General features: G+C 44.9%; 1 protein-coding gene and 1 non-coding gene across 2 annotated transcripts; one reads left to right on the plus strand and one right to left on the minus strand.

The window, feature by feature from the left end:
• Nucleotides 1-277: 277 nt before the first annotated feature.
• On the minus strand, nt 278-22049 carry ZNF606 (zinc finger protein 606). The gene is made up of 7 exons (XM_037148434.2): nt 21656-22049; nt 20894-20995; nt 19848-19904; nt 19243-19331; nt 9942-10068; nt 9612-9707; nt 278-2329 (listed from the first exon to the last, which is right to left on the minus strand). Exons 2-7 carry the CDS (start codon nt 20922-20924, stop codon nt 342-344), a joined length of 2388 nt encoding a protein of 795 aa, XP_037004329.2. The 5' UTR covers nt 20925-20995; nt 21656-22049; the 3' UTR covers nt 278-341.
• LOC119051638 (small nucleolar RNA SNORA36 family) lies at nt 6006-6140 on the plus strand. Its single transcript, XR_005082964.2, has one exon. It is a non-coding gene; the product is annotated as a small nucleolar RNA SNORA36 family (small nucleolar RNA).
• Nucleotides 22050-27180: the final 5131 nt, after the last annotated feature.

Raw genomic sequence — 27180 nt, forward strand, 5'->3', positions numbered from 1 at the left:
CCCTCAGCAATGCACTCTGATCCACACCTGAGATCTCTTACTAAAAGACATCTCATTCCCTCATTCAAATTCCTCAAATGGGAATCCTAGTGGACCATGACAGGACTCCTCGAGAGTTTTCTTCACTCTAATTACCTGAAGTTAAATAAGGGCTACATTAACTGCTAAGCTTTCCTCTATTCTCTTCATTCACTCATCTTCTAAGAAGATATTTCCTATTGAGTAGTAAGGGGAAGAGTCTTAATTAACTCTTACTAAAAAAAAAAAAACAACCCAGTTCCTCCTGACTATAAGAGTTTTTTTTTTCAATGTGTTAGCAAATGTACAATGAAAATCTCTCATCAGTTCAATTCACAGACTTTCCCTTCACTGTGACTCCTCTGGTGCTGAAGCAGGGCTGAATGACCACTATAGGATTTTCCACAGTCACTGCATATGAAGCGTTTCTCTCTGTTGTGCATTCTCTGATGAATAATAAGAGAAGAATTCTTACAGAAAGCCTTCTCACAGTGATTACATTTGTAGGGCTTTTCTCCAGTGTGGTTTCTCAGATGCACTATGAGGGAAGAACTCTCATTAAATGCTTTCCCACATTCATTACATCTATATGGTTTCTCTCCGGTGTGAGTTCTCCGGTGTGCTATCAGGTGAGAGCTACAGTTGAAGGATCTTTCACACTGATTACACTTATAGGGCTTCTCACCTGTGTGAATTCTCCGATGAGCAACAAGGTGACAGCTCTGGCTGAAGGATTTCCCACATTTATTGCATTCATAGGGCTTTTCTCCAGTGTGAGTCCTCTGATGTCTAACAAGATGAGCCATCTGGCTACAGGATTTCCCACATTTATTACACTCATAAGGCTTAATTCCAGAATGAATTATTTCATGTTTTGTGAGGGCTGAGCGTTCCCTGAATGCTTTGCCACATTCCTGACAGTTATAGGGTTTCTCTCCTGTGTGAGTTCTCTGATGGGCAATAAGGTGGGAGCTCCAGCTGAATGATTTTCCACATTCAGTACATTTGTATGGTTTTGCTCCAGAGTGAGTTCTTTCATGTTTACTAAGAGCTGAATAATCCCTAAAAGCTTTTTCACATTCATCACATTTAAAGGGCTTCTCTCCAGTATGCATTCTCATGTGGGCAATAAGATGGGAGCTCCAGCTGAACGACTTCCCACATTCAGTACATTCAAAAGGTTTCTCTCCAGTATGAGTTCTTTGATGTCCAATAAGATGAGAGTTCCAGTTGAAAGACTTCCCACATTCATTACATACATAAGGTTTCTCTCCCGTATGAATTCTCGTATGCACAATAAGATGAGAATTCCAGCTGAAGGCTTTTCCACACTTATTACACTCGTAGGGTTTTATTCCAGTGTGAGTCCGTTCATGTTTAGTAAGGGCTGAACGATTCCTAAAAACTTTTCCACATTTATCACATTCATAGGGCTTCTCTCCACTATGAGTTTTCTTATGTTGGATAAGGTAAGAGCTCCAGATGAAAGATGTCCCACACTCATTGTATTCATACGGTTTCTCGGCAGTGTAAGTGCTTGTATGTTGAGTGAGGAATGAGTCATACCCAAAGACTTTCTCCCATTCATTGTATTTATATGATTTCTCTACAGTCCCAATCTTTTGATGTTCCATGAAGGACGAGAAGTAAAAGATATTCTCATATTCTTTGTAACCAAATTGGTTTTCTCCAACATGAGGTCTTGGGTGGTCAATAAATGGTGGGCCCTGGTTAAAGATTTGATGGCATTCCTTATATTCATAGAGCTTTCCTCCTGTATGCATTTCCTTATGATCACCAAAATGTAGTACATGATTGAAAGATTTAACAGCATCAGAACATGTGAAAAGATTATCTCCAGTTTGCGTCCTTGCAGGGTGAATAGGTTGCATGGACTGGTAGAAGGTTTTGTCATAATCATTATTTTCACAGGTAATCTTATCTGTATACATTATGGCTGAGTTACACCTCCAACTTCCAGCATTTGTATCAGGCTTATGGAAATGTTCTATTTGAGAAACTCTCTGAGAAGGAATAAAGTTTAAGCTCTGGCTACACTGTGCCCCAAGTTCACAGAAAGCAGAACCTCTTGGAGATAGTACTTGCTTCTGCATGAACACCATCTGCCTCATAGCTGTACTCTGGTTCACGTGGTACATCTGTAATTGGTCTTCACACCCCAAAATTTCTAACCTGGAGAACCAAGGGTTATGCCACACGTATCGTTCCAACTTCATGCTGTGGGATTGTTCTTCCTCGAAAATGCTACATGTTGGGATCAATGCTTTGCTTTCAGGATTTTTCACCATTTCTGAAATAAACAAACAAAAAAAAATCCGTGAGAACACAGAGAAAGAACTTCTAACAATAGAGTGGAAAAGGTGGGATATTTTGGGGTCCCTATTATTGAAAAAACAAGTGTGTACTGTTTTCAAATAGACTTTGTAACTCAAAGGAAGGTCATAACAGAAAAAAGGAAAATAGTGAACGTGAATGAATGTAGTTAATCACAGTGAATGTAAAATCCATTCAGGAACATTTTCCCTGGAAAAGCAGGACCAGATAAGACTGTACAGGAAAGAGGTAACTCAGCATCTCTTGAGTTGCTCAAACTGCACACGTTCAGGAAGGCTTGTTCTTGACTGGCCCTTAGCCAACTTCTAGGAATTGAGGTCTCAGAAATGCTTTAACTGGTAAGAGTATTTTCCACACTTATGGCATTGAGGCACACATACAATTTCTCTAAATAATTTGTATAAACAATGTCCTTTGCGGTGAACATCTGCTTCGCTTCTGGGGTCTGAAACATCCATGGTTACAACCATTCATGTGTGCCTGAATGAATGACCCCCAATAAACACCCTGGGCTCCCGGGCTCTGGCAAGCTTCCCCTGGTAGATGACACTTCACACATGTTGTCACAACTCGTTGCTGAAGGAATTAAGTGTGTCCTTTGCAACTCCACTGGGAAAGGACTCTAGAAAGCTTGTACTTGGTTTCCTCCTCTGGATTTTGTTCAAGAGCCTTTCCTTCTGCTGTTACTTCCTATCTTTTCACCATAATAAAGCAGTACCCTGAGTACAATGACTTTGAGTCCTGGGAGTCCTTCTAAGTGAGTCACTGAACCTGGGGGTTCTCTTGAGGAGGTCCCTGACGAAAAGACAGTAAATACTATTAAAGTGAAAAAAACTGGCTTAATAAAAGACAGCTGAAAGCCCTAGCCAGGTAGCTCAGTTGGTCAGAGCATCGTCCCCATATACCAACATTGTGGGTTTGATCAGGGAACATACAAGAATCAACCAATGAATGCATAAATAAGTAGAAAAACAAATCAATATTTCTCTATCCCTTTTCCTCTCTCTAAAAATCAATTAAAAAAAGATAGATGGGCAACCAAGTTCTTAGGAACTAACATTTAAATTATTAAGGTATCCTAATTCCTTTATGTGTTCTAACGTTCTTACTGTTCCCGTTTTGACACCTGCCAAAATAGAAGAGGCTGGTGTTAAGTATCACCAACAGAGGCTTCAAGCCGAGATACTGTCTATGATAATATGCTATCACATTACTTCCTACTCACAGAGTTGCGTCAGTAACACAAAATGTATCACCCCAAAGGGCAAAAATCCTGTGGTTTAAGGATATTGCTAAAATTACAATTCCTCTAATGACTATAGAATCATTTGTGGAGTAATGACATAAGACATGAACTTGAAAGGCAGCACACTGAGATGAGACGCATACACAGTTACAGTCTGATCACCTATATTTAAGTACTGTTCTGCCACTCTCCTTGGAGGACTTCTCTGATGATTAAATGAAATTTTGAATTCAGTGAAATGTCTGGCTAATTCCATATGTAAAACTGTTACCAGTGCTAAGGTATCAGTCCCCCAACAACTGAAGGGCATTAGTTTCCTACTGCTGCTGCAACAAACTGTCACACACCTGTCATGTAGTGGCTTAAAATAACACCAACTACTAGTCTGGAAGTCAGACATCCAAAATGGCTTTCACTGGGTTAAAATCAAAATAGGTTCTCTTTAGAAACTCTACGGGATTATCCTTATCCTTACCTTTTCCTTTTATTTTTATTTATTGATTGTTTTTAGAAAGAGAAGGAAAGGAATAGAGCGAGAAACACTGATTTGTTGCTCCACTCACGCATGCACTCATTGGTTGATTCTTGTACGTTCTGACAGGAAATCAAACCCGCAGCCCTGGTGTACTGGGATGATGCTCCAACTGCACCACCTGGCCAGGGCCCCTTTCCCACTTTTAGAAGCTGCCTGCACTCTTTGGCTTGAGGCTCTTTCCTCCATCTTCGAGGCACATAATTCCAGTCTCTGCTTCTGTCAATCACATCTCTATGTTGCTGACACACCTGCTTCACTGTTAGAATGACCTTGTGACTACAATGGGACCACCCAGATAATCCATGTTCACAGGTTTAGGACGGGACTTCCGTTTTTTCAGGGGGAGTGTCATCATGCAACCTACCACAGAGTCTAAAGCTACAGGTACACAACTGGACCTGGACCCTTGTCCTCTTTCTCTAAGTTTTTGTCCTTCTCTAGTCGCCATACACCACTGCCCCCCACTTTTCTACCCGAGTCCATTACAACAGAGGCCCTAATCTGCTCCAGAACTTGCATTTATTACCAATTTCAAGCTTGGATCCTAGATATTACAAAATGATCTTCATATAATTTTGAAAATTTCTAATAGAAACTCCTAAAAATGGCAGCTAACCAAATAAACAATTCTTGTCCAACTTTATACCCAGTACTTTGTAGCCTGAGTGTCAGAACCAGAGACAAGAAAGTAGAGTCTCTTTTCCCTAGAAGTTAGAACCGTGTGATGAGAGGACAGTGACCGGTTATTTTTTAAAATATTTTATTTATTTTTAGAGAGAGGGGAAGGGAAGGAGAAAGAGAGGGAGAGAAACATCAATGTGTGGTTGCCTCTCATGCGTTCCCCACCGGGGACCTGGCCTGCAACCCAGGCAGGCACCCTGACTGGGAATCAAACTGGCGACCCCCTGCTTCACAGGCCCGTGCTCAATCCACTGAGCCACACCAGCCAGGGCAGTGACCAGTTATTAACAGCGCACAGAATATACCCCTGACAGAATGTGGGGTTGTGGTACTGAGGGTGGGAGGTGAGAAAATCAGCATGAACAGAGGCAATCGGGGAAGGTTTCATGCAGAGAAACAACATGAGCTCAACCTTCAGGTACGGCTTCAATACAGACTGACACTAGCATACACAACATGGGCAAAGAAATTCATAACCAGACTGCCACTTGAGGAGGACACTGAGGGAGACCACTGAGTAAACTGCAGGAACTAGTCAGGAAATGAGAGAAACAACAGAAGAAATTGCAAGGTCTTGGTCTAGTGAGGGTTATTAAAAAGGCAACGCAAGTCACTGTAGTTGTACTAAGCTCATGATGGAAGATTTCAGGAACACAAACTTAGAAATAAGGCCTGAGGTGGTCAATAACAAGGAAGAATTTACTCAACTTGAGCTGCAGTTACGAGAAGGGACCTGTGGGGACAATGGTGGACACTGAGTGATACCTCTGACAGAGTAAGAAAATCTCAGAAGTTGAAAGAGGGATTACTTCTCAGAAAGGGAAAAGCAGGAGGAAGTCGGATGACTTCTCAATGTGCAGCTTAAGGGACTCACTGAAGGAAGGCTGGTACCAGGGACAGACACCAGGAAGATGAGGAGACAGTCTAAAAGAGAGAGATGAGATTCCTGGTTGTTATCAAGATGAAGAAGACAGTTGAGATGGTAACAGAATTGTCAGTACTGAGGGTGGGAGAGTTAAAGCCACCAGAATTCATGAAGGTCTCTGATCTGAATGGAAGGCAAATGGTAAGGCTGAACGAAAACCCACTTAATTAGAGTGGATGGAAGACGTCCACCTTCAGGACTCCAAAGAGGCCTTGGTACATCCTTGAATTAAAACTAGCAAGATATTCCAAAGTGCTGAGTTCAGTTAAAGGCAGCTTCCCTGTTCTGTTAATTACACTTTGGGACACTGAAACACAGGCTTAGGAGAGATGATTGAATAGAAAGCACTGCTCTATTCATTTACCCACCAACCTACAAAAATGAAAAGAGGAAGAAAAAAAGAAAGAAAAAGAAAAAAAAACTAGCAAGATAGCCCTGGCTGGGTGTCCAATTAGCTGGAGCACTGTCCTATACATTAAAAGGTTGCAGGTTTGATCCCCAGTTAGGCATGTGTGAGAGGCAACCAATTGGTATCTCTGTCTCTCTCTCTCTCTCTCCACCTCCCCTTCTTCTCTCTTTAAAATCAATAATAAGAAATATCCTCGGTTGAGAGTTAAAAATAAATAAATAATAACAATAAAAACAACGAGGTACACCACAGTGTATCATATTCTATCTTTGGAAAGGTGAAAAGTAAGTACTTATCCCTATGTGCCTGTAGTTGCATAAAGAAACCGTGGAAACATACAACAGGAATACTGACCGTGATTACCTGGGACAAGAAGTCAGGGCAAACAGCAAATTGAGAACCTTTGAAATTTCACCCTTACACCAAGCACCCAAAAAACTGGCAAAATCTATTTCTTCAGAATTCTATAAATGAAGCCAAAGCCTTGGAGCAGCCCAAGGAGAGTTTATTCCAGAAATGCAGCTGCATTTTGATAATAACAGTAAGCAGTATGACACTGTAAATGAGTGCCATCACTGGCTCCCCAACTCAGCGGTAGCCCTGGAAACTAACTGCCCGTATTTCTGGTACTGGACAGAGCAAAACAGGCTGGGCTTGTCAAAGCCTCATTCCTACAGAACAGTCATTATCTGACCTGTGAGATGGTTCCCTGGCAGTCCTCATGCAGAGGCTTGTGGTGAACTTGCACAGCACTGGAAGCTCCTAGGGAGCAGCTGTCTGTCAAACACAGGCCCAGCTGTGAAGTCATTACTATCTGAGACCATTGGTGCCGAGAATACACATGTCAGAAAGATGAAAGGAAACTGAGGAGGTAGCTGTCCACAGGAGCTTTGAAGAGTTTATTCCTGGGAATCTAGAAGACCATATTCACGCAGATCAGAATTAAACTGCCAGAGCCACAGCAAGAGCCCTGAAGGCAGCAAGAGGAAGCAGCTTATTGCAAAGCAGGGGTGCTCCTCAGATGGCCAGTACCATTCTCACCCAAAACCATGCAGACCAGAAAAAAAAACTGTCAACCACAAGTTGTGTATCTGCCATGACAATACTTCAACAATGGAGAAATAGAGATTCCCAAATAAACCAAACCTGGGAGTTTGCTGCTAGCAAACCTGCCCCCCATGAGAAACGTGAAGGGCAGTCCTTTAGGTTGAAATGAAAAAACAGTAACTTGAAAGAAACCCCAATAAAGGTAAACTACATATATAGGTTGACAAGGCAAGACTGTGTAAGTGCCTTTCTGGCTTGTAACTACCTTTTTATCTACCCGCTTTAAAATACATTACATTAAGCAACAATTATTAATCTATGGTAGATGACTCACAATGTATAGATGTGACAATAACAATATAAAAGGAGGAAAGACAGAGGTATACAAAACCAAAGTTTTCACATATTGTCAACGTTAAAATTGGATTAATGTAAACTAGATTATTATAAATTAAGATGTTATTTATTTATTTATTTATTTAATTTTATTTACTTATTTTTGGAGAGTGGGTAAAGAAAGGAGAAAAGGAGGAAAAGGAACATTGATGTGCAAGAGAAACATCAAGTGGTTTGCCTTTCACACACCCCAACTAGGACCCAGCCAGCAACCCAGGCCTGCGCCCTAACTGGGAATCAAACCAGCAACCTTTTGGTCCACAGAATGGCATTCAGTCCACTGAGCCACACCAGTCAGGACTAAGATGTTAATTTCAAACTGCAGGAAAACCACTAAAAAAATCACTCAAATATGCATAGTAAAGCCCTGGCTGGTGTGGCTCAGTTGGTTGAAGCGTCGTCTTATAACCAAAACTTCATTGGTTCAATTCCAGTCAGGGCCTATGTCTGAGTTGTGGACTCGATCCTCGGTTGGGGCGTATTCAGGAGGTAGCTGATTGGTGCTTCTCTATCACATCGATGTTTCTCTCCTTTCTCCTTTCCCTCAAACAAGAATAAAACAAATCTTTAAAAAATAATTTTAGCCTGGCTGGTGTGGCTCAGTGGATTGAGCACTGACAACTGAAAGACTGTCAGTTTGATTCCCAGTCTGAGCAAATACCTGGATTGCAGGACAGGTCCCCAGTAGGGGGAGCCTGAGATGCAATCAATCAATGTATCTCTTGTGCATTGATATTTCTCTCCCTCTCTTTCTCTCAACTCCTCTAAAAATATGTAAAGTCTTTAAAAAATAGTAATTTTTAAATAATTTTTAAAAAGATTTTGCATATTTTTAAAAGACTTTTCTTTATTTTTTAGAGAGAGGGGAAAGAGAAAGAGAGGGAGAAAAACATCAGTGTGTGATTGCCCCTCACATACCCCCAACTGGGGACCTGGCCCACAATCCAGGTATGTGCCCTGACTGGGAATCAAACCAGCAACCCTTTGGTTTGCAGATGAGCGCTCAATCCACTGAGCTCCACCAGCCAGGGCAGATTCTACATATTTTTAGACAGAAGAGAAAGGTGGGAGAAAGAGAAGGAGAGAAAAATCAATGTGTGGTTGCCTCTCGCATGCCCCCTACTGGGGACCTGGGCTGTAATCCAGACCTGTGCCCTGACTGGGAATAGAACCAGTGACCCTTTGGTTCACAGGTCAGCACTTAATCCACTAAGCCACACCAGCTCAGGGTTTTAAAAATGAATAGTAAAAAAAAAAGTGGTTACCTGTGTGTGCCTCTGTGTGTCTGTCTGTCTGTGTTTGGAGGTAAGAGTAAGTGCAAAAGAGGAAAGCATATAAATAAGGTTTTTTTTCATCTTATATATTTTATAAAGCCTTGAGTTTTTAACCATGTAAATACATTATCTACATTTAAAAAAATATTTTGTGGCTTAGTGGATTAAGTACTGGCCTGTGCACCAAAGGGTCCCAAGTTTGATCCCCAGTCAGAGCATGTGTTTGGACTGCAAGCCAGAACCATGGTTGGGGGTGTGTGAGATGCAACTGATCCATGTTTCTCTCACACACTGATGTCTCTCTCCCTCTCTTTCCACTCTCTAAAAATAAAATAAATAAATAAATAAAACTATTTTCTCATTAGTTTTTCTTTTTTAAAGAAAACTCTGGATACAGACTACAAGTCTGGCAATAAATGAAGAATTAAAGAGGTTAGAGAATGAGAAGTCATCTAAGAGAAAGGCACAGCAAAGAATAGGAGAAACATTCAGAAGAATGGATGGCAAGGTAAGGAAAGTGCAGTTTACAAAAACTCGCCTTGTTAAAAAGATGGGCATACTGGCTCTGATTCAATAGTAGCAAAAAGTCAACACGAGGGATAAGGCTCCTAGGAGGAAACTGTGAGTGTGTCTGAGGAAGGTGACTCACTGAGGCCTCAGCCCATCTCTCAAACAAGGCAGGCTTGGGGGCAGGTTTGTCGCTCCCACCTGGGTCCTGCTCTCACCTGCACAGGTACCCTGAGGATATGCTTGCTCCACCAGCCATGGCTCTCCTCCTTGCTCCAGAAGGGAGATGACCTCGGGCTTGGCAATCTGATTACCTGCACATGAAGAAACACAGGACTTGTGTCACCTAGACAGCCTTCTTTGCCTCTTCCTCACCCACTCTCACTTGGGCAGAGTAAGCAAGGGCCCTCCTGCTTCCTGCTCTGGAAGCATTACATGCTTGAGCCTAAGGACTCAAGGTCACCTCTGCCCTCTGACACCCCTGTGAGCCTCAAGCACAAGATCTCAACATGAAAATCGCCTTATTTAATGGGCAGCATCAGTCTTACCCACAGAGAGCAGGTGCCCAAATGTCTCCAGCATCACATCCCGGTACAGCGTCCTCTGAACAGGGTCCAGCTGCCCCCACTCCTCCTGGGTGAAGTCCACAGCCACATCCTTGAAGGTCACTGGTTCCTGCAAGAACACACAGGTTCCTCCTCAGTCTGAGGCCACCCTCTCCAGTGTTTTCTGAGGATGGAATGAGACTGACAGTCCTGAGGACTGGAGAGGACACAGGATGAAAACCAAAAACCCTGGATATCACCAATACTCTGATGGGGGCCAGGGTTGCACTGTGAGCACTTCAGGCCCCATGTCTGAGATGTACTCAGGGAATTGGATATGTAGCCACAGTAACTATGACAAAGAGGAGGTTGTGCTGTCTGCACTTCTCTATTCGAGGTCCCATTTAAGTAAGATGTTGGCATTACCCAGAAAGTAGAAGCAGCAGCAATCAAGGAAACAAGCCTGAGCAGGTCTGCGGGAACAAACCCAAGAAATGGGCATTGATGTGTCCAAGGTTGGGGCCAGTTTCATCAGAGCAGGTTTGTGGTCAGCAGTTTCCCGTGCCCGTGTAGAGTCAGGGAATCAAGCACCAGGCCAACACCCCTTCTCTGGAGGTGCAGACGCTCAGCAAGGCCAGGAGCAGGCAGATTCAGGCTTCAAGCATGGGCCAGACCACAGACCCTGGGGCTGGGCCCTGGAAGGGAGACCTGAACATTCACAGATCGTGCTGCTGGCCATGGCAGGAATTCTCTTTTCCCAGGTCACCTCTGTCCCAAAGATTGGAGCCAGGGTGGGATAGGATTCAGCCAAAGAGAATTAGTCACAGTTGATGTCAAAAGTGCTCTGAGTTTTAAAAACTCCAAACTGATGTTTTTACAAAAACGGAACAAGGAATATTCACTAGAAAACAAGTGAAAAGATGAATTGTAAGTCTGATTTTGGCAATGAATGTATAAGTCATAGTCCTTTTTAAAAAAAAGATTTTAGTTATTATTACAGAGGGGAAGGAAGGGAGTAAGAGAGGGAGAGAAACATCAAAGTGTGGTTGCCTCTCGCACGTCCCCCACTGAGGGCCTGGCCTGCAACCCAGCATGTGCCCTAGACTGGTAATCTTTTGGTTCACAGGCTAGCGCTCAATCCACTGAGCCACACTAGCCAGGGCTCACAGTCCTAAGAAATCACGGTGAGCCTTGGGGTTGCAGGCATTTCTCTGGGGTAAGGGCAGGCTTCCTCTGGTGGTGGTGGCAAGGCAGCAGCAGGGTCGTGTTGTACACCCTGCAACCCCCATTCACATCTAGTACCCCTCTTGGCCTGTCTGTGCACTTGGCCTCCCATCCACCTGGAAACTGGTGTTCTGGTCTCCCGTGTGAGTGCAATTCCACTCAGCCCCATGACTCTCCACCCTCCCCTCACAACTGCATTATCACCTCCTTTCTACCCTATGACCAGCCTTTCTGCCCCTGCAAGCCATCTCTGATCAGGGCTGGCTCTCCATGCTGCTCTTTCTCTGTCCTGAACAGATCCCCCTCCACCTTCACATTGCAACTGGCTGAAAGCACAGGGCTGTTCTGCTCCTATGATACCAACTCCACACATGCATGGGAAAAGTGCTGACCACAAACCTTTGGGGAAACAGGCCCCAACCCTGGACACATCAATGCTAGTTTCTTGGGTTTCCTCTCACAGACCTGCATGGAACTCAATTTTCTTGACTGCTGCTGTTTCTATGTTCTAGATAATGCTAACATTTCATGCAAACGGGATCTCAGGCAGAGAGGTGTAGACGGCACAACCTCAATGCATGTTCACAGAGTGACCATACCTAGGGGACCCACCGAGAGGCCATTCTCATTTCACACTACCTCATTTCCTTACGTGGCTTCCAAGTCCAACTCCCATCCCTCCTGAGACCCCAGTGGAAACCCTGCACACACACTTTAAAAGAAACAGAAAAGCCCTGGCCAGGTGGCTCAAATGGTTGGAGCATTGTGCCATACGCCAATAGGTTGTGGGTTTGACCCCCGTTTGAGCGTGTATGGGAGGCAACCAATTGATATTGTCTCTTTCTCCCCCTTCTCTCTCTAAAATCAATAAACATACCCTTTGGTGAGGATTAAAAATAAATAAATTTTGCCCTGGCTGGTGTTGCTCAGTGGATTGAGTGCCAGACCGAGAACCCTAAGGTCACTGGTTCAATTCCCAGTCAGGCCACATGCCTGGGTTGCAGGTCAGGCTCCCAGGTGGGGGCATGCGAGAAGCAACCATTGTTTCTCTCCTTTTTTTTCCTCTCTTCCCTTCTCTCTAAATAAATAAATAATATTAAAAAAATAAAGCAGACAGGGAACTTGACAACAGATGAGTCGGGCTGACACAGGTACCTGCTAACCTACCCATCATCTGTAGATGAGACAACTTAACACCCTGGACCCACTGACACCTCTACTGGTAGGAGGACCCAGCACCGCCTACAAAGTACTCTTGCCAAAGCACAAAACCTGAATCTACTCCAGCTTCCAGGCCAGCATGGTTACAGCAGATAAATGGACAGGGGACTTATCAATGGTAGCATGAGGGCCAAACAAGGCAAGCCACAGGGCTGGAGACCTGGTGTCTTCAGCAGACAATACACGTGCAATGCATGACCCTCGTTTGGTCCCGGATTCAAACCAACAATAAAGACATTTTCAGGACATGTGAAGGAAAAATGAACATAGACTGGGTATTAGGTCGTACTAAGAAATCAGTTAATTTTATTGTGTATTTTGGCTATTTTGTAAAAGATAGGTATCTCTTAGGTAAATAACCAAAAGCATTTACAGGTAAAACATATCTGAGATATGCTTGAAAATACTTTAAGGCTGTATGTCGAAATTGATAGAAAGGCAGAAAGCTGAATGCTGACAGTGGCTGAAGCTGGGGAATGTGGGTACCTGTGATTGGCTACAGTCTCCTCAATTTGCCCTCCACGTCCTCATCTCTAGAAGCAGACAAAAGGGACTTTGCGGAGATATGATTAAGGAGACTGAGGTGGGGCCCTGGCAGGGTAGCTCAGTTGGTTAGATCATCATCCCAATATGCCAAGGTTGTGGGTTCAATCCCTGGTCAGGGCAAATACAAGAAGCAAACAGTGAATGCATTAGTAAGTGGAATGACAAATCAATGTTTCCCTCTTTGTAAAAACTCAATTAAATAAAAGGAGACTGAGCTGCGATGAGCCAGGTGGGCTCACTGTCATCATAAGAGTCCTTGTGAAAGAGGCAGACCACAGGGTCAGAGCACTAAAATGACACTAGAAGCGGAAATCAGGTGATGCACTGTGACAACAAAGGAGCCAGGAGTCAAAAATATGGATGGCCCCTTGAAGGTGGAAAAAGCAAGGCAGCTCCAGAAGGAACGCAGCCCTGCCAGAGCAGGAGAGGGAATTCATGTTGTTCTGAGTCATTAAGTTTCTGATGATCTGTTACAGTGGCAACAGGAAACAAATACATGCTTCATGGTCCACCCCTGGGTTTAAAAACCTCCTAAACTTAAGACAAGGTTTTAGTTTTCATTTTTAATCTTCACCTGAGGATATGTTCTTATTGATTTTTATTTTTATTTCTTTTTAAAAACTGCTTTTCTTTTTCTAAGATTTTATTTATTTTTATTTTTATTTTTTAATCAATGTTTTGGGGGTTTTTAAAGATTTATTTATTTATTTATCTTTAGAGGGGAAGGAAAGGAAAGGAGAGAGATATCAGTGTATGGTTGCCTTTCGTAGGTCCCCTGCTGGGAACTGGCCTGCAACCCAAACATGTGCCCCAACTGGGAATCGTACCGCAATCCCTTGGTTCGCAGGCTGGTACTCAATCTACTGAGCCACACCAGCCAGGACTTGTTTTTATTGTTTTTTTAGAGAAAGAGGAAGCAAGACAGAGAGAGAAACACCAATGTGAAAGAGAAACATTGGTCAGCTGCCTCCCACAGGTGCCCCAACCATGGATCAAACTCGCAACCTAGGTATGTGCCCTATGCACCGTGCCACACACCAAAAGGCTGCAGGTTCCATCCCCAGTAGGGGCATGTAGGCAACCAATCAATATTTCTCTCCCTGTCTCTCTTTCTGAAATCAAGAAACGTATCCTCAAGTAAAAGAAATATAGCAGAAAGTGAAAAGAGCCATGGATACATGGTCATTCGTTCCCTCCTAGAAGGTGAGATGAAAGTGATACCCCCAAGGAAGTGGAACCCAGGAGAGGCCCTGACCTCTGAGCTTATGAATACGGTGAAGGTACAAGTCAGTCAGGCTGCATACAGATGAGAGAAAGGTATGTTTGTGAGAGCTCTGCCAACCGCCCCTAGCCCCTAGCCACTCCACCTGCGGGCAGCACCACCAGCAGCCCTAGCCTTTCGGATTAGAGTGTAGGTGGCAACACCTGAGGAGCAGAGACCTCTTCAGCCCAACATTGGGAGAGGGGAGAGCGTCAGTGGCCTAACAGGCCAGCTGCATCCTGGAAGCGGAAGCAGAACCAGCCTTATGACCCTGGCCCACCCAGGCCCATGGAAATTAGAATGAGATTATCAGGAGACGACAGGGAGGGAGGCAGGGAGGCCAATTAGGAACCGGACTTAACTGAAACACAGCCTCACAGCTCTTTACCGGTAAACACACACTGACCACGGAAGCCCTCAAGACATGACCAAACTTGGCACCAAGAAGACACAGAATCAAGGCAGCTGACACACAGAACGTCAATGAGCTACAATTCCAAGTCTCAGACTGGGAGATTCAGGTGTAAAACAGAGCAGGATGACAAAAGACAAGCCGAGGGAACAAGAAAGAATTTATAGAATACTAAGAGAAGACATAGCGATTGCTTTAGGAAGCTCTAGGAAGAAGTCGTGGTGATGAAAATGCTGGCCAGGCTCCCCAACTTCCCATCACCACCAAGAAAAAGACATGAAATATAGAGTGTACAGAGACACGCAGTTCATTCAGGATGCACCCCATCTAACAGAAGACCCCAGAAAGAGAATATAAAGAAAAAGGACAGAAGAAAAATTTTAAATACAGGACTTCTTTTAAAAGAGACACAAAAACACTACACATGCAGACAGATGTTTGACGTATAATGAAAAACATTTAAGTGATAAAAGACATCACAAAGCTAAGATAAGCTACAGACTGGAAGAGGACCATATCCATCTGGATCAAGACTAGAATGCACAAAAAAGCCCACAGTTCTGTAAGTCACAGCTTGCAGAAATCTAGGAATAGAATAGAGCCAAAGAGAAGGAAATACAGCCTGTCAACGATGACATAACAGGTTATTCAACCTCACTAGTAATAAAAAAAATGAAAATTAAAGTAATACAGCTCTTGAGGAGCCGTTGAGAACTGGCTTTGTCTCTTTAGAACCACACGGCAGTACTAGTCATATGGAAAACAGACCCTAAAATTCAGAAAACCCCTCAGTAAACACTTGTACGTGTGCACAAGGTGAAACTACAGGAACATCCACACAGCTCGGGGTGGAAGAACAAACCTGATGGGGGGAGGGCAGGCTTAGAAGCCCAATCATAGAATTAATAGAGTCCTTGTCTCTGATGGGGCAAAAGGAACGAACCTGAACTCTTATCTAGGACCTCAACATTGACTCAGCATGCAGAGAATGCTGTAGAATAGCTACATGCATCAAAAGCATTAACAAAAAAAAGAACAGTCTCATTATCTATTATGTCTATATAGTTTATTTGCATGAGTATGCAAATGAATTAGCTGCATGCACACCATGAGCTGTCCTGAGGGTGGAAGCTAATGATCGGGAACTACATAAAAAAAAAAAAGCAAGTATGACCAAACATTAAAAATTGCCAATTCTGAGTGATGAGGGTCATGTTTTGTTCACTTGTTATTTTTCAGTAATTACGGAATTTGTCAAAATACTTTAAGAGTGCCCAGAACTGAAGACGTTGCCAAACTGGAAGGGCTATGGACTAGCAGAGGGGGAAAAAAAGACCCCCAGATGAACATGCCCCAATGCCAGAATCCACAGTTCATGGAGGGTTCAGTGATGTAACAAAGAAGGCAAACCTGAGGCTGGTGATGAACAGTAGGGAAATGACAGACGAGTGGAGACAAGAAAGACCCTCCTAGGATAGGAGAGGAGCTCCAGGTTTCACTGCTACCTGAAACTTTGGGATGAGAGAACAGGACTGAGAAGGATCATGCCACAGAAAGGGAGAGCCTTTCTTTCGAGTCCATAGGTAACGCTTACCTGACACCTTGCACTTTCCAACATCACCTGTTTCTTAATGATGACTTGCAAAGATATTTCACCCAGTCTTGCAAACACGTGTTTATCTAGGCATTCTAAAACTTTATGGACTGTAACCCAGGAGCTGCATGTTTAAGCCATTCAAGGGTCTAGGGGAGGCTGCAGAAGGTGCTAAGCTGGGTCTTAGCCATTGCCTGACAGGATCTCCTGGGACTGCTTCTACATTACCTGAATTCTCTGACAGTGACCCCTACATGGAGCCTGGGAAATTCAGATGGCTTCTTTGAAGTTTCAGGATTTCATTATTTACTAATATTTAGAAAAGATTTATTTATTTTGAGAGAGAAGGGAGGGAGAAAAAGAAGAGAAACATCAATGTGTGGTTGCCTTTCGGCACGCCCCCTACTGGGGCCCTCAACCCAAGCATGTGTCCTGACTGGAAATCAACTGGTGACCCTTTGGATCATAGGCAAGAACTCAATCTACTGAGCCACACCAGCCAGGGCTCATTATTTACTAATATTTTAGTGCAGGATCTTTGCAAAGATGAAAAATATCACTAGATTGTAATTTCTTGACACAACCAAGGATGGGTGTAGAGTATCAGGTTACTGGCATTTTACATGCATATTAATTATGCAGAAATTGTTGATGGAGTATTATAGAGGGGTTTGAGAGTTTCCATATTTGGGGGGCTGGCTGGGGCTTTTAGATAGGCTGGAATATTATTTTCCCTCTCCCTTAAAGTAATGGGATTTGGCTGAAACATATTTCCCAGAACAGACTCTTCAGATAACAAGGGAGGACAGCATTTGATGTTTTCACCAAGTGAAGCTTTATTTCAGGAAATACTTAATTTGGAGGAAACAATAGAGGAATATGGGGCTCTTGTTGCTTAATATAAAACTCATAATTCAAGTCTTGAGTTTCCCACAGGAAAAATCCAAAGTGAGTGTGGGGTGGGGGCAGGAGCACATTCTCAGAATTCACAACTCTTCAGACATTGGACAGTGTTATTATTTCAATTCTCCATTTCATTTTCTCATCATTAACTCTACTAATTCTCAGAAACCCTCACCTATATTGACACCAGAGTACTGCACAGTGGTTATTGGGGCTTCCTCATAGCAATTTATTACAACTAACTTCTGTTCCCAAGAAACTGATTGGGGGCCCATCTTTCAGCCCAACCTAGCTTGTCTGCTGTTACAGGATCTAAAAATGACTGTGCATTATAGCAGCAGCAAATATCACAGCCACCAAGTCCTGACACCAGGCAACCACCACCCAGATCCACTCAGATCAGGACTCTGACTTCCTGGACAGCAGTGCTGGCACGTGGGGTGGCAACTTACCGTGCACTTCACCAGTCATCTTAGAAACAGTGGGAGGTTTCCTTAATCTTTTCAATTTGGAAGAGGGCATGAAGTTGAGTCATTTTAGTATTTTTGTATCACAATATCTCACATTTGCTTGATTCATTATTTTAATTTAGAAATGAATAGCCTAAATATAATAATGAAACTATTTTTCTTTGTCTTTCACAGCCTGGGGTCAATAGAATAAACATAAACATTTGATGTATTAGAATGAAAATCTCTCATTTAGAAATACAGAAACAGAAAATAGTGAGTTAAAATGGGTGCCTGAGTCATGAAAAGAAATATTAAAACATGCTACATCAATAACCCTTGAAAACATGCTAAGTGACAGAAGTCAGACACAAAACGCCATATATTATGTGATTCTCTTTATACAAAATGTCCAGAATCGACAAATACATAGAGAAGTTTAGTGGCTGCCAGGGGCAGAGGAGGGGGGAATGCGGAGGAACAACTAATGGGCTTAGGGTTTCTTTTAGGGATGATGAAAATATTCTAGAATTAGATATTGGTGATGGTTGTGCAACTCTGTAAATATACTATAAACCACTGACGTATACATTTTAAAAGGTTAAACTTCACGGTATATGAATAATATTTTAATAAAGCTGTTACAATTTTTTTTCCTTAAGTGGCTGCCTCTAGTGAGGAGGCTGGGCAGGAAGAAGGAAGAGAGATGACACCTCTCCGAATTATCAACTCTATCCTTTTTCCCTCAGGAGTCACCTTTGTGTCCTTTTAGTCACAAATTTCGACTCCCTGCTTTGACTCCCTCATACACTTCATATCTCGCTCCCAGGCCCTGGTCACACTCAAGCCGGAAATGCCACCCTGCTTCCCACACCTCCACCAGGGATACCCTGTCGAGCTACACAGCAAACCCTGGCATCTCCTGCTCCCAACACTTCAGAGACACATTATCACCAGGATGGAACTGGACTGGATTCATCCTGGCCTCCCCAGCTCAAAGTCTAACTGGAGTCAGGGTTCACCCAGACCCCTAACATGCAGTCCCCCTCACCCACTCTTACTGTGGTGCTATAGCAGGACAGACCCCTGCTCAACATGCCAGGCTCATCCAGCTGATCCTCCTGTCTCCTGGGCAGCCTCCCTCACCACAGCAAAGGATCCCAGCTGCTCTGTGCCCCATGACCTCTGGGCGCCAAGCCTCCCAAAGTGCCTCAGGCATCTATCCCGAACCACATGTGCAACATCAGGCAGGCCAGGAGGCCTCAGTAGCTGAGTGAAGCACCCTGAGAGCTCCTTAGGACAAGAGCTCAGACTTGTCCTTGTTCCCCTCTCGGCCAGCACAACACTCACCAGACATCAAGCCCGAATCCAGCACTGGTTACATGAGGGAAGGTGGGAAGAGAAAAGTGGGGGGGCTGCCAACCAAGGGTGTTGCCCCTCATTCATCAAACAACCCACAGCATAGCTATGGCTCATGACTGCGAAAAGCCTGGTAGATAGCAAGGCTCCGAGTCATGGAAAACTGAATCTTCTCTGTCTGTCCTCAGAAAGTGATAAACTTCTGACTGATTCCATCTCTACTCAAACTAGCTGTTGTAAACTGAGGAACCACAAGGACTGGGATGGCTGGGGACAACCTGGGCAACTCAGAGGACAGAGCAGCCCTTCAGGAAAAAGTGGAAGCCCCATCTCACCTGGACCTGGGCTGTTGGGAGCCCGGTGGCCCTCCTCCCTTCCTCAGGGGTCTCCTCCACATGCCAGGCAGAGTCCTGAGGATACAGAGCTGAGGGAGGAAAGCAAAGTCACAGAAGCAGCTCTCCCTACTGGAAGTGTGCCCACTTCAGTCCTTCCTCCTGGTGGGGTGCAAGAGAGGGAGCCCCGGCTCTTCCCAAAGGGCAAGGGGAGAGACCCACCTTCTCATTTTATAGATGAAGGAAAGGGGACTCTAAGAAGGTAAGGAATGTGCCTAAATGCATGAATCTACACTGTCCCCATTTACTCTGAGGTACTGTCTCTGAGAAACGGTGTGCATTCACAGCCGTACTAGGCCTGAATCACCACACATTCATTGTCATGCACCTTGTCCTGGAGATGTCAGCACCACTTCATGCCCCGGGCGGAGTGTTCTGAGCCCTCCCTGTTCCAGCTCTGCACAGAGACAGATCTAGACCAGAAACCCCCTACCCTAAAGCCCCACTTGGCTCCCCTGGTTGGATCCCCAGCCATGGCAGGTCACTGCTGGAAGAGGTCACACTATGGCAGCCAATGCGGTCGATGGAAACACAGGCTCTTGACTCACCCCAGGAGGCCCACGGGTCAACAGCTGCCATCCCCCAGGACTGGTTCGTAAGGACACCTGCACCAGAAGATGAAGTTAGAACAAGGAAAGGAGAGGCACTGTGATGCCAATCCCAGTGACTAAAGGCAACAAAATGGAAAAGGAGGCCTCTCTCACTAATGGGCATGACAAAGTTCCATAAATAATCCCAAAGGCACATGCAAAGATCCACCACAAAAAACCAACTTTATACCAGAAATGCACAGGTGGATCACTGTCAGAAAATTTACCAATATGATATAGACACAGAATAATTAAAAACAGAACCCCTCAAATGGCTAAGGAGGCTTTCTCATGAAATGTTTAACATAACCTAGCTTTTTCAAAGATTTTATTTATTTATTTATTTATTTTTAGAGAGAGGAGAAAGGAAGGAGAAAGAGAGAGGGCAAAACATCAGTGTGAGAGAGAAACATAGATCAGTTGTTTCTCGTATGTGGCCCAAATGGAGACAGAACCTGCAACCCAGGCATCAAACGTACAACCTTTTGCTTTGTGGCATGATGCCCAACCAACTGAGCTACGTGGGTCAGAGCAAACATAACTGAATGTTCTTAAAAAATGTAAATAATAGAAAGATACAACCTCAATGTCTTTGGTGACAAATACCTGAAACTTCACTTAAAGGAAATATACACCTCTGACATCGCACTACTATTTAATATTACTCTTAAATTACAGGTCAATGCTATGTAAGTGGAAAACAACAATAAAATTAAAATACAGTAGTGGTGAAAATTTTTTGATTTTGTATGGCTGTCTTCTAAGAAATCCCACGAATAACCAGAAAACCTTTTTTAATAAAACATCTCAGGAGACAACTATAAAATGTGTAAAAATTACATTGTCTTTTACACCAAGTTTCCCCTTTCACCAATAACCAAGTTTTCTAATTGTGTACCAAAACAAACACCCATACGCTCTCAGACCCCACTCCCCCAGCTCTGACCGTTGGCTACAGCAAGTCATTGCAGGGAAGGCCCAAAGTTAATAGGACTTGGACTCACCCCAAGAAGCCCACGGGTTGACGGCAGACATCCCGCAGGATGCGTGGACCAGGCGCCTGCACTGGATTCCGGTTCAGTACCGGGAGCAACTTCAATCCCAACCTACGACAAAAGTGAAAAAGACAAGCGTAGTCCTTTCTCACAGAAAATGCAGTGGTAACATATATGAGAACTCAGCCACAGAAGCAAAAAAGTCCTAGGGAGAGGCATAAAAAAATGAGTTTAGCCCCGGCCGGGCGGTTCGGTTGGTTAGAGCCTATCGGGACGATGCTCCAACAGAGCCACCCCACCAGAGCTAACACGGTTCGTTTTAACTTGTCTCCTCCTGGTACGAGGCCCAGACCGCTCCCCACTCCCAGGTTCTGGATCTTTGTGCCAGTCGTGCGACCTGTCAGGGCACCAGCGCCAACTGGCAGGGGCTCTGCGGATTCCCGGATCTGTGAATAACGTACCGGGAGCGGTGCCAACACCGGGAGCAGGCGAACCGCCTTGGGGACCTCTGTTTGCAACTTGACAAAGTCCCGCGGCGACTGCGTGTCCAAGGGAACCCAGCGGTGTTCCCAAAAGCCCTCGTCTGACGTCCTTCCGCGCTTTAAGCGAACTAGCCAGAAAGCGAACGCCCGCTAGCTGTGAAATGTGGGTGTTCCTCACCAGCGGCTCCGGAGGCGCCCCCCTCGTCCGCTTGCTGGCCTTGCGTCCCACGTTCCCACCCACAATGCAAATGCCACGTCCGGGAACGCGCACCGGTGAGCGGTCCCTCACCTGGTCCGCAGCTGCCTGCCGGCCTCCCGCTCCGGGCCCGGTCGCGCCACGGCGCTTTCGGAGGCGGCTACGCGGGCGCTAGGCTGGACGCCCGGCTTTTGTCGGGCTCCAGGCTCGGCCGAGAGCGCGCGGCCTCAGGGACAAAGACGCGCTGGGCTGGGGCCGCGACCCGGCGCCACGGGCCGTCCCGCCGGACTAGCGCTGCCGCGAGCCCTGAGGCGAAGGGAATAGGGAAGCGAAGCCGACGCGAAAGGGCAGGCGCAGAACCCGCCCGGGCGCCGCGCCGGCCCCGAAAAGAAGCGCCGCCTCTCTGTGCGTTCAGCCGACTCTCCGCACCCCCTCCACCGGCGCGACAGCCTCACCACCGCCGCGGACAATGGCGACCTCTCCCACCGCTTCGACCAAAACGCGACGCGCGGGTTGCTGGGAGTTGTAGTTCCAGACGGCGTACTTCCGCCTTGCGGGAGAGCTCAGGTAGGGCAGGTTCCCCTGGGCTTCTCCGCCCGGAGTTTCTCCGATTGTAGTCCTGCCTCCCCACGGGATACTGGACCCCGGGGGCTGCTCCGTTCGCAGGTGGGCAGTACTATTCCTGCCCCAAACTGCCCTCCACCAACGCTGCCCAGTTTGTCAGCGGAGGGGGGGGTGTCTAAGTCAGGCCCCCAAACCCCCTCAGTTTGCTCATCTGTAAAATGGCAGCTCATGGCAGCCACACTGAGCAACAAGAACTTGGTGAAGTTACAAGTGTGGGTGAAAGAAGTGCTCTATGGAAAGTATCCTCACAGAGTGATTTGATCATAAATTCCTTACTGGGCAGGTGTTCTGGATGGTCAGGCCCTAACATGTAACTTCTTTAGTAAAAGGCTTATCTTTGCCTTTAGAAAGCCCTGTCCATTCTTCTTGTGCATCTAGGTTAACTCACCTTAGAAATAAGCGTGACCACCAGAGAGCATACAGTTGCCTTCACTGTCTTGTAAAATAATCCTCACATATTTTCTCCCACTTTCATTACATCTCCTTCATTTCAATTGCTTAAGAGAAACTGGGAAACTGTCCTTTGAAGCATCTGAGATCTTGTTTCCCAGCAATGTCATCACTTTGGGTTCACATAAACTGTTTTCTTTTTTATCCTCACCTGAGGACGTGCTTATTGATTTTAGAGAGGGGAAGGGAAAGAGAGAGGGACAGAAACACTGATGTGCGAAACATGGACGGGTTGCCTCTGTTTGCGCCCGGACCACACCCCCATAGTGAGGTGAACCTGCACTCCAGGTACGTGCCCTGATCTGGAATTGAACCCACAACCCTTCAGTTAATGGGACCACACTCCAACCAACTAAGCCACACTGGCCAGGGCACAAATTGTTATAAAAATTCTTTACAGATTTGGATGTTCTACACTGACACAAGATTGTGAAGAAGAGGCTGTTATACCCTTTTCCACATGAGGAACCCAATTTTGAGCTTTCCCTTGAATATGAAGCTCTATTGCTGAGAGCATCAGAGCTTGTTCCCCAGATACTCTCCAGATGACAAAGCTTTATGGAACTGTAGGTTGTCATTGACCTTTTCTGTGTTTTTACCCCCTTGAGTTAACACATTGAGTGGTGCTGAAGAACAGAGCAGAAAACTAAGCCAACAAAACCCATCTTGGCGAGCTGCCAATCAAGGCCACCATTCAAAAGCACTGGCGGACAGGGAGAAAAGGGTCCTCACCCAGCACGGAAGGGATCCCCTGGGCACGGGGTCCCTAGCCTCCAGCCCTAACTGGGCCTGGAATCTCTGGTGGCAACGACCACCAACAGCCCTTTGGGGCCCTCAGAGCCTCCTTCCCAACTGTGTTGGGGCTGACCCTCTCCCAGACCCTTTCTTCTTGCTCCCTATTTGCCTTGCCTGTTCCTTTTCCCACCTTCTTTTGGACGGCATGGTGGTCAGAGAGCCAGTGGGGACTGGAGGGCAGAGCCTCAGCGGCTTCATGATGGCTCTGGCTTTGAGTGAAAGGGAGAGCCAGGGCATGATTCTGAACAGAGAAGTGATAAGCCAGCCTCATCAAAGGATCAATCTTGCTTCCCCGTGGAGAAGAGACAGAGAGGGAGGGAAGGACTAGTGACTCAAGAAACCAGCCCTGGCTGGTGTGGCTCAGTGGATTCATTGCTGACCTTCGAACTAAAGGGTCATTGGTTCAATTCCCAGTCAGAGCACATGCCTAGGTTGTGGGCCAGGTCACTGGTGGGGGCGTGCAAGAGGCAACCACACACACTGATGTTCCTCTCCCTCTCTTTCTCCCTCCCTTTCCCTCTCTCTAAAAATAAATAAGTAAAATCTTAAAAACAAAAACACAAAACTAGTGCCGTTATGAGAGAGGATGGCAGCAGCTTGGATCAGAGTGGTAGTGATCGGTGGTCATATTGTAGACATTAGTACTTTAAAGGCAGAGACAACAAGTGGTTGGTTCAAGGTTTTGCATCATGGCGTGCAGTTCAGCTTGTAACACCATGAACTGGGCAGGGCATAGAGGCGGCCTCTCAAGTTGGAGCTGTTCATCAAAGGCCCTGTTGGGTGGGGAATGGGTCACAGGTATGTGCAGATAACGGGGTTGGGGTCTTCCCTCTGACCCAAACCCTCTCCCACTATAGTTGTCCGAGTTGTGCAGGATAGCACCATTCTCTCTGTGCTATGAGGTGGCAAAAACTGGGCTGCACATCACCTTGAGTGCCTCTACTAGGGGTCTGAGCTGCCACTGAGGCTTCTGAGTGGGAAGACCCCAGAGCAATAGGAGAATGTAGGCTTTCCCAGGACAAGCCCTTTGTCTGAGAGATGCACAGAGTGGTCACCCCATGCCACAGGAAGGGCTCCAGCTCATTCCATTTCGTGATAGCCAGATGAGAATAAAAGGTAAAGGGAGGGGAGCTCAGAGCACATTACTTGGAACAAGTCAGCCATTGTATGAACTCGGCCATAAAATAACGAACACAAGTAAGCTCGACTTAAAGTTACCTTGTGCTCTCAAACCCATGGATTAACTCATGTTCACCAGCTAAGAGTTTAGGAGTCACTAAGTTGAACATGATGAGATTCTGAGTCTCTCCCCAACTGGCCTCCACCACACACACATGGAAATCAACATGCTTCTGCATCGGTTGTGGCCAGGTGGAAGCTTCCATAGCTCTTCTGGGTGCCTCTGCCACCAACTCCACATTCAGCCTGCAATTTTTCTCATCTCAGATTTAATGTTAGAGAGCTGATCATCTTTCTTTTAAAACAATGTGTAAAACATAATAAAGTTGTAAGGAAATCAGTGAAACCCTGTGAATGCAGTCCTTGGCCGAAAAAAAAAGAGAACATTTTACTCATGCAATGGGAACCCCTGTCTTCTAATCTCCAATAGAAACCTCTTTTTCTCCAGAGGCAGCCACTATCCTGAATAAGAGGTGGGTCACTTCGTGTTTCCTGAAACCTTACAACACGTGTGAATTCAAGAGCAATACAAAACATTACTTACTTTGAAGTTTTGCATTCATATAAATGCTATGGATACCATAAGATTTTATATGCAACTTGAATTTTTTGCTCCATGTATTTATCATTGCAAGATTTGTCCTACTTGATATGCGAAGCTCTCTTTCATTTCTTTTCACTGCTGTAGAGTTTTAAATTTTATTTTTATTTATTTATTTATCTTTAGAGGGGAAGGGAAGGAGAGAAGGAGAGAAACATCAATATATGGTTGCCTTTCGTGCATCCCCTGCTGGGAACTGGCCTGCAGGGAACCGGTCTGCAACCCAGGCATGTGCCCTGACTGGGAATCGAACCGCAGTTATCTGGTTTGCAGGCCTGTGCTCAATCCACTGAGCTACACCAGCCAGGGCTATTTTTAATCCAAATAGTACAATTCATTGTAAATAAATTAAAATCATTTAGGAAAGGCCAGTGTGGCTCAGTTGACTGGAGCATCATCCCAGAACTGAAAGACTGTGGGTTCAGTTCCCGGTCAGGGTACAGATCTAGGTTGTGGGCATGATCGCACATGAGAGGCAGCGGATCAAAGTTTCTCTCTCACATTGATGTTTCTCTCTCTCCCTTGCTCTCTTTTTAAAAGCAATGGGGAAAAAAAATGTCCTTGGGTTAGGATTTAAAAAATACCACTCAGGAAGAAAGGAACAAATATTGCTTAAAATCCCACCATCCATGGATAAGTGATGTTAACATGGGTGGCATTCTCTCAGAGTTCCTCTGGGAGAAGCTTATGGTTGCATAGAGCTGGGACCACTGATGTTATTAATCTCATTTTGTCTCCCCCAAATGTGCCATTTAATTTCTGCAGTATAATTACAGACACATTCTCCTACTGCTGAGCATGTTTCCTTAGCATTTTGCTGTTGCAGATCATACCATAACAATGGTCCCATGACCTCAGGCTTTCATACCTGGGCAGTGACTTCCATGAGGAAATTGCAAAGGTGACATTGCAGAATCAGCTCATAAGCATATATTTGGGCACTTCCAACCTGACCACCCTATAAAAATGGTGCACCTATATAATCATTGCATGGGTGCTGAATAATAGGGTCCACTTCCCCATTATTTTTACCTACATCCAACATAAGTCTTTTTAAATCTTGGCCAATCTTTACCTGCCAGTTGGCCTCTTTGGACTACATGTTCTACATCTGTGAAATAGAAATTATAGAACTTCTCTCACTAGGATCGCTGTATTAAATAAGGTTATATAGCTTGAGTGCTTGGCATGCTGTCTGCCTCATAAAAGGTGCCCAAGTAAAAAAGCATAGCTTTCTCATCCTTATTTGCATTTCTTTGATTATTGATTAGATGCAAATACATGTTTTTATGTTATTTACTGTCCCTTTGTATTCCTTTTGTGAATTGCTTACTTATACACACAGACTAGTGAGCAACCTTGCCTTGGTCCCTGAGTGGAATGGAGATGGCTCTAGGTCAAGGACTGGCAAAGCATTTCTGGCAAAACTGTTGACTTTTCAGGACATCCAATCTCTAGCAACTACTCAACTCTTCCTTGCTAAATAGCTATAGACAACATAGAAGTGAATAAGTATGTACTATTTTCCGATAATACTTAATGTACAGAAACATGTAGGCTGGATTTAGCCAGTAGATTCTAGCTTGCCAATCTCAGTTGCAGAGACACCATTTAGCCTGGTATCTTCATACTGTAAAAATATTTTATTCCTGTTACCAGGTTCTGGCCTAAAATAATCAAATTTTATCAACTTCTTTCTCATTAATCATTGAGATGATTGGCTTTTGTTCACTGCTTAATTACAATGGAAAATTAAGTTGTATATATCCTAATGGGAAGAGCCACACGCGATTACTGGAGTTCACATTCCTAAATCTATGGGTTCTAGCTCTATGGTCTGATCTGGAACTTTTGCATTAATATTCCTAAGAGATACTGGCCTTTAAATTTTCTTTACATTTTGACAAACTGGTATCATAAAAGATGTAAATGTTCTGAAATAGCTGTGTGTCAGAGTTTCTATTTCTTT

This window comes from Artibeus jamaicensis, unplaced genomic scaffold (genome assembly GCF_021234435.1).
Source record: "Artibeus jamaicensis isolate MK-2021 breed Jamaican fruit bat unplaced genomic scaffold, CSHL_Jam_final contig_723, whole genome shotgun sequence".
NCBI classification, from domain to species: domain Eukaryota; kingdom Metazoa; phylum Chordata; class Mammalia; order Chiroptera; family Phyllostomidae; genus Artibeus; species Artibeus jamaicensis.

What these genes read in the sequence shown, in the direction of transcription:
- ZNF606 (XM_037148434.2), bottom strand. Translation starts at nt 20,924, where the DNA reads ATGTCTGCCGTCAACCCGTGGGCTTCTTGGG. An exon ending in TGACCCGTGGGCCTCCTGGG is followed by an intron (nt 19,332 to 19,847) that starts GTGAGTCAAGAG and finishes TTCCTCCCTCAG; the next exon opens with CTCTGTATCCTCAGGACTCT. An exon ending in TCCCAACAGCCCAGGTCCAG is followed by an intron (nt 10,069 to 19,242) that starts GTGAGATGGGGC and finishes GTGTTCTTGCAG; the next exon opens with GAACCAGTGACCTTCAAGGA.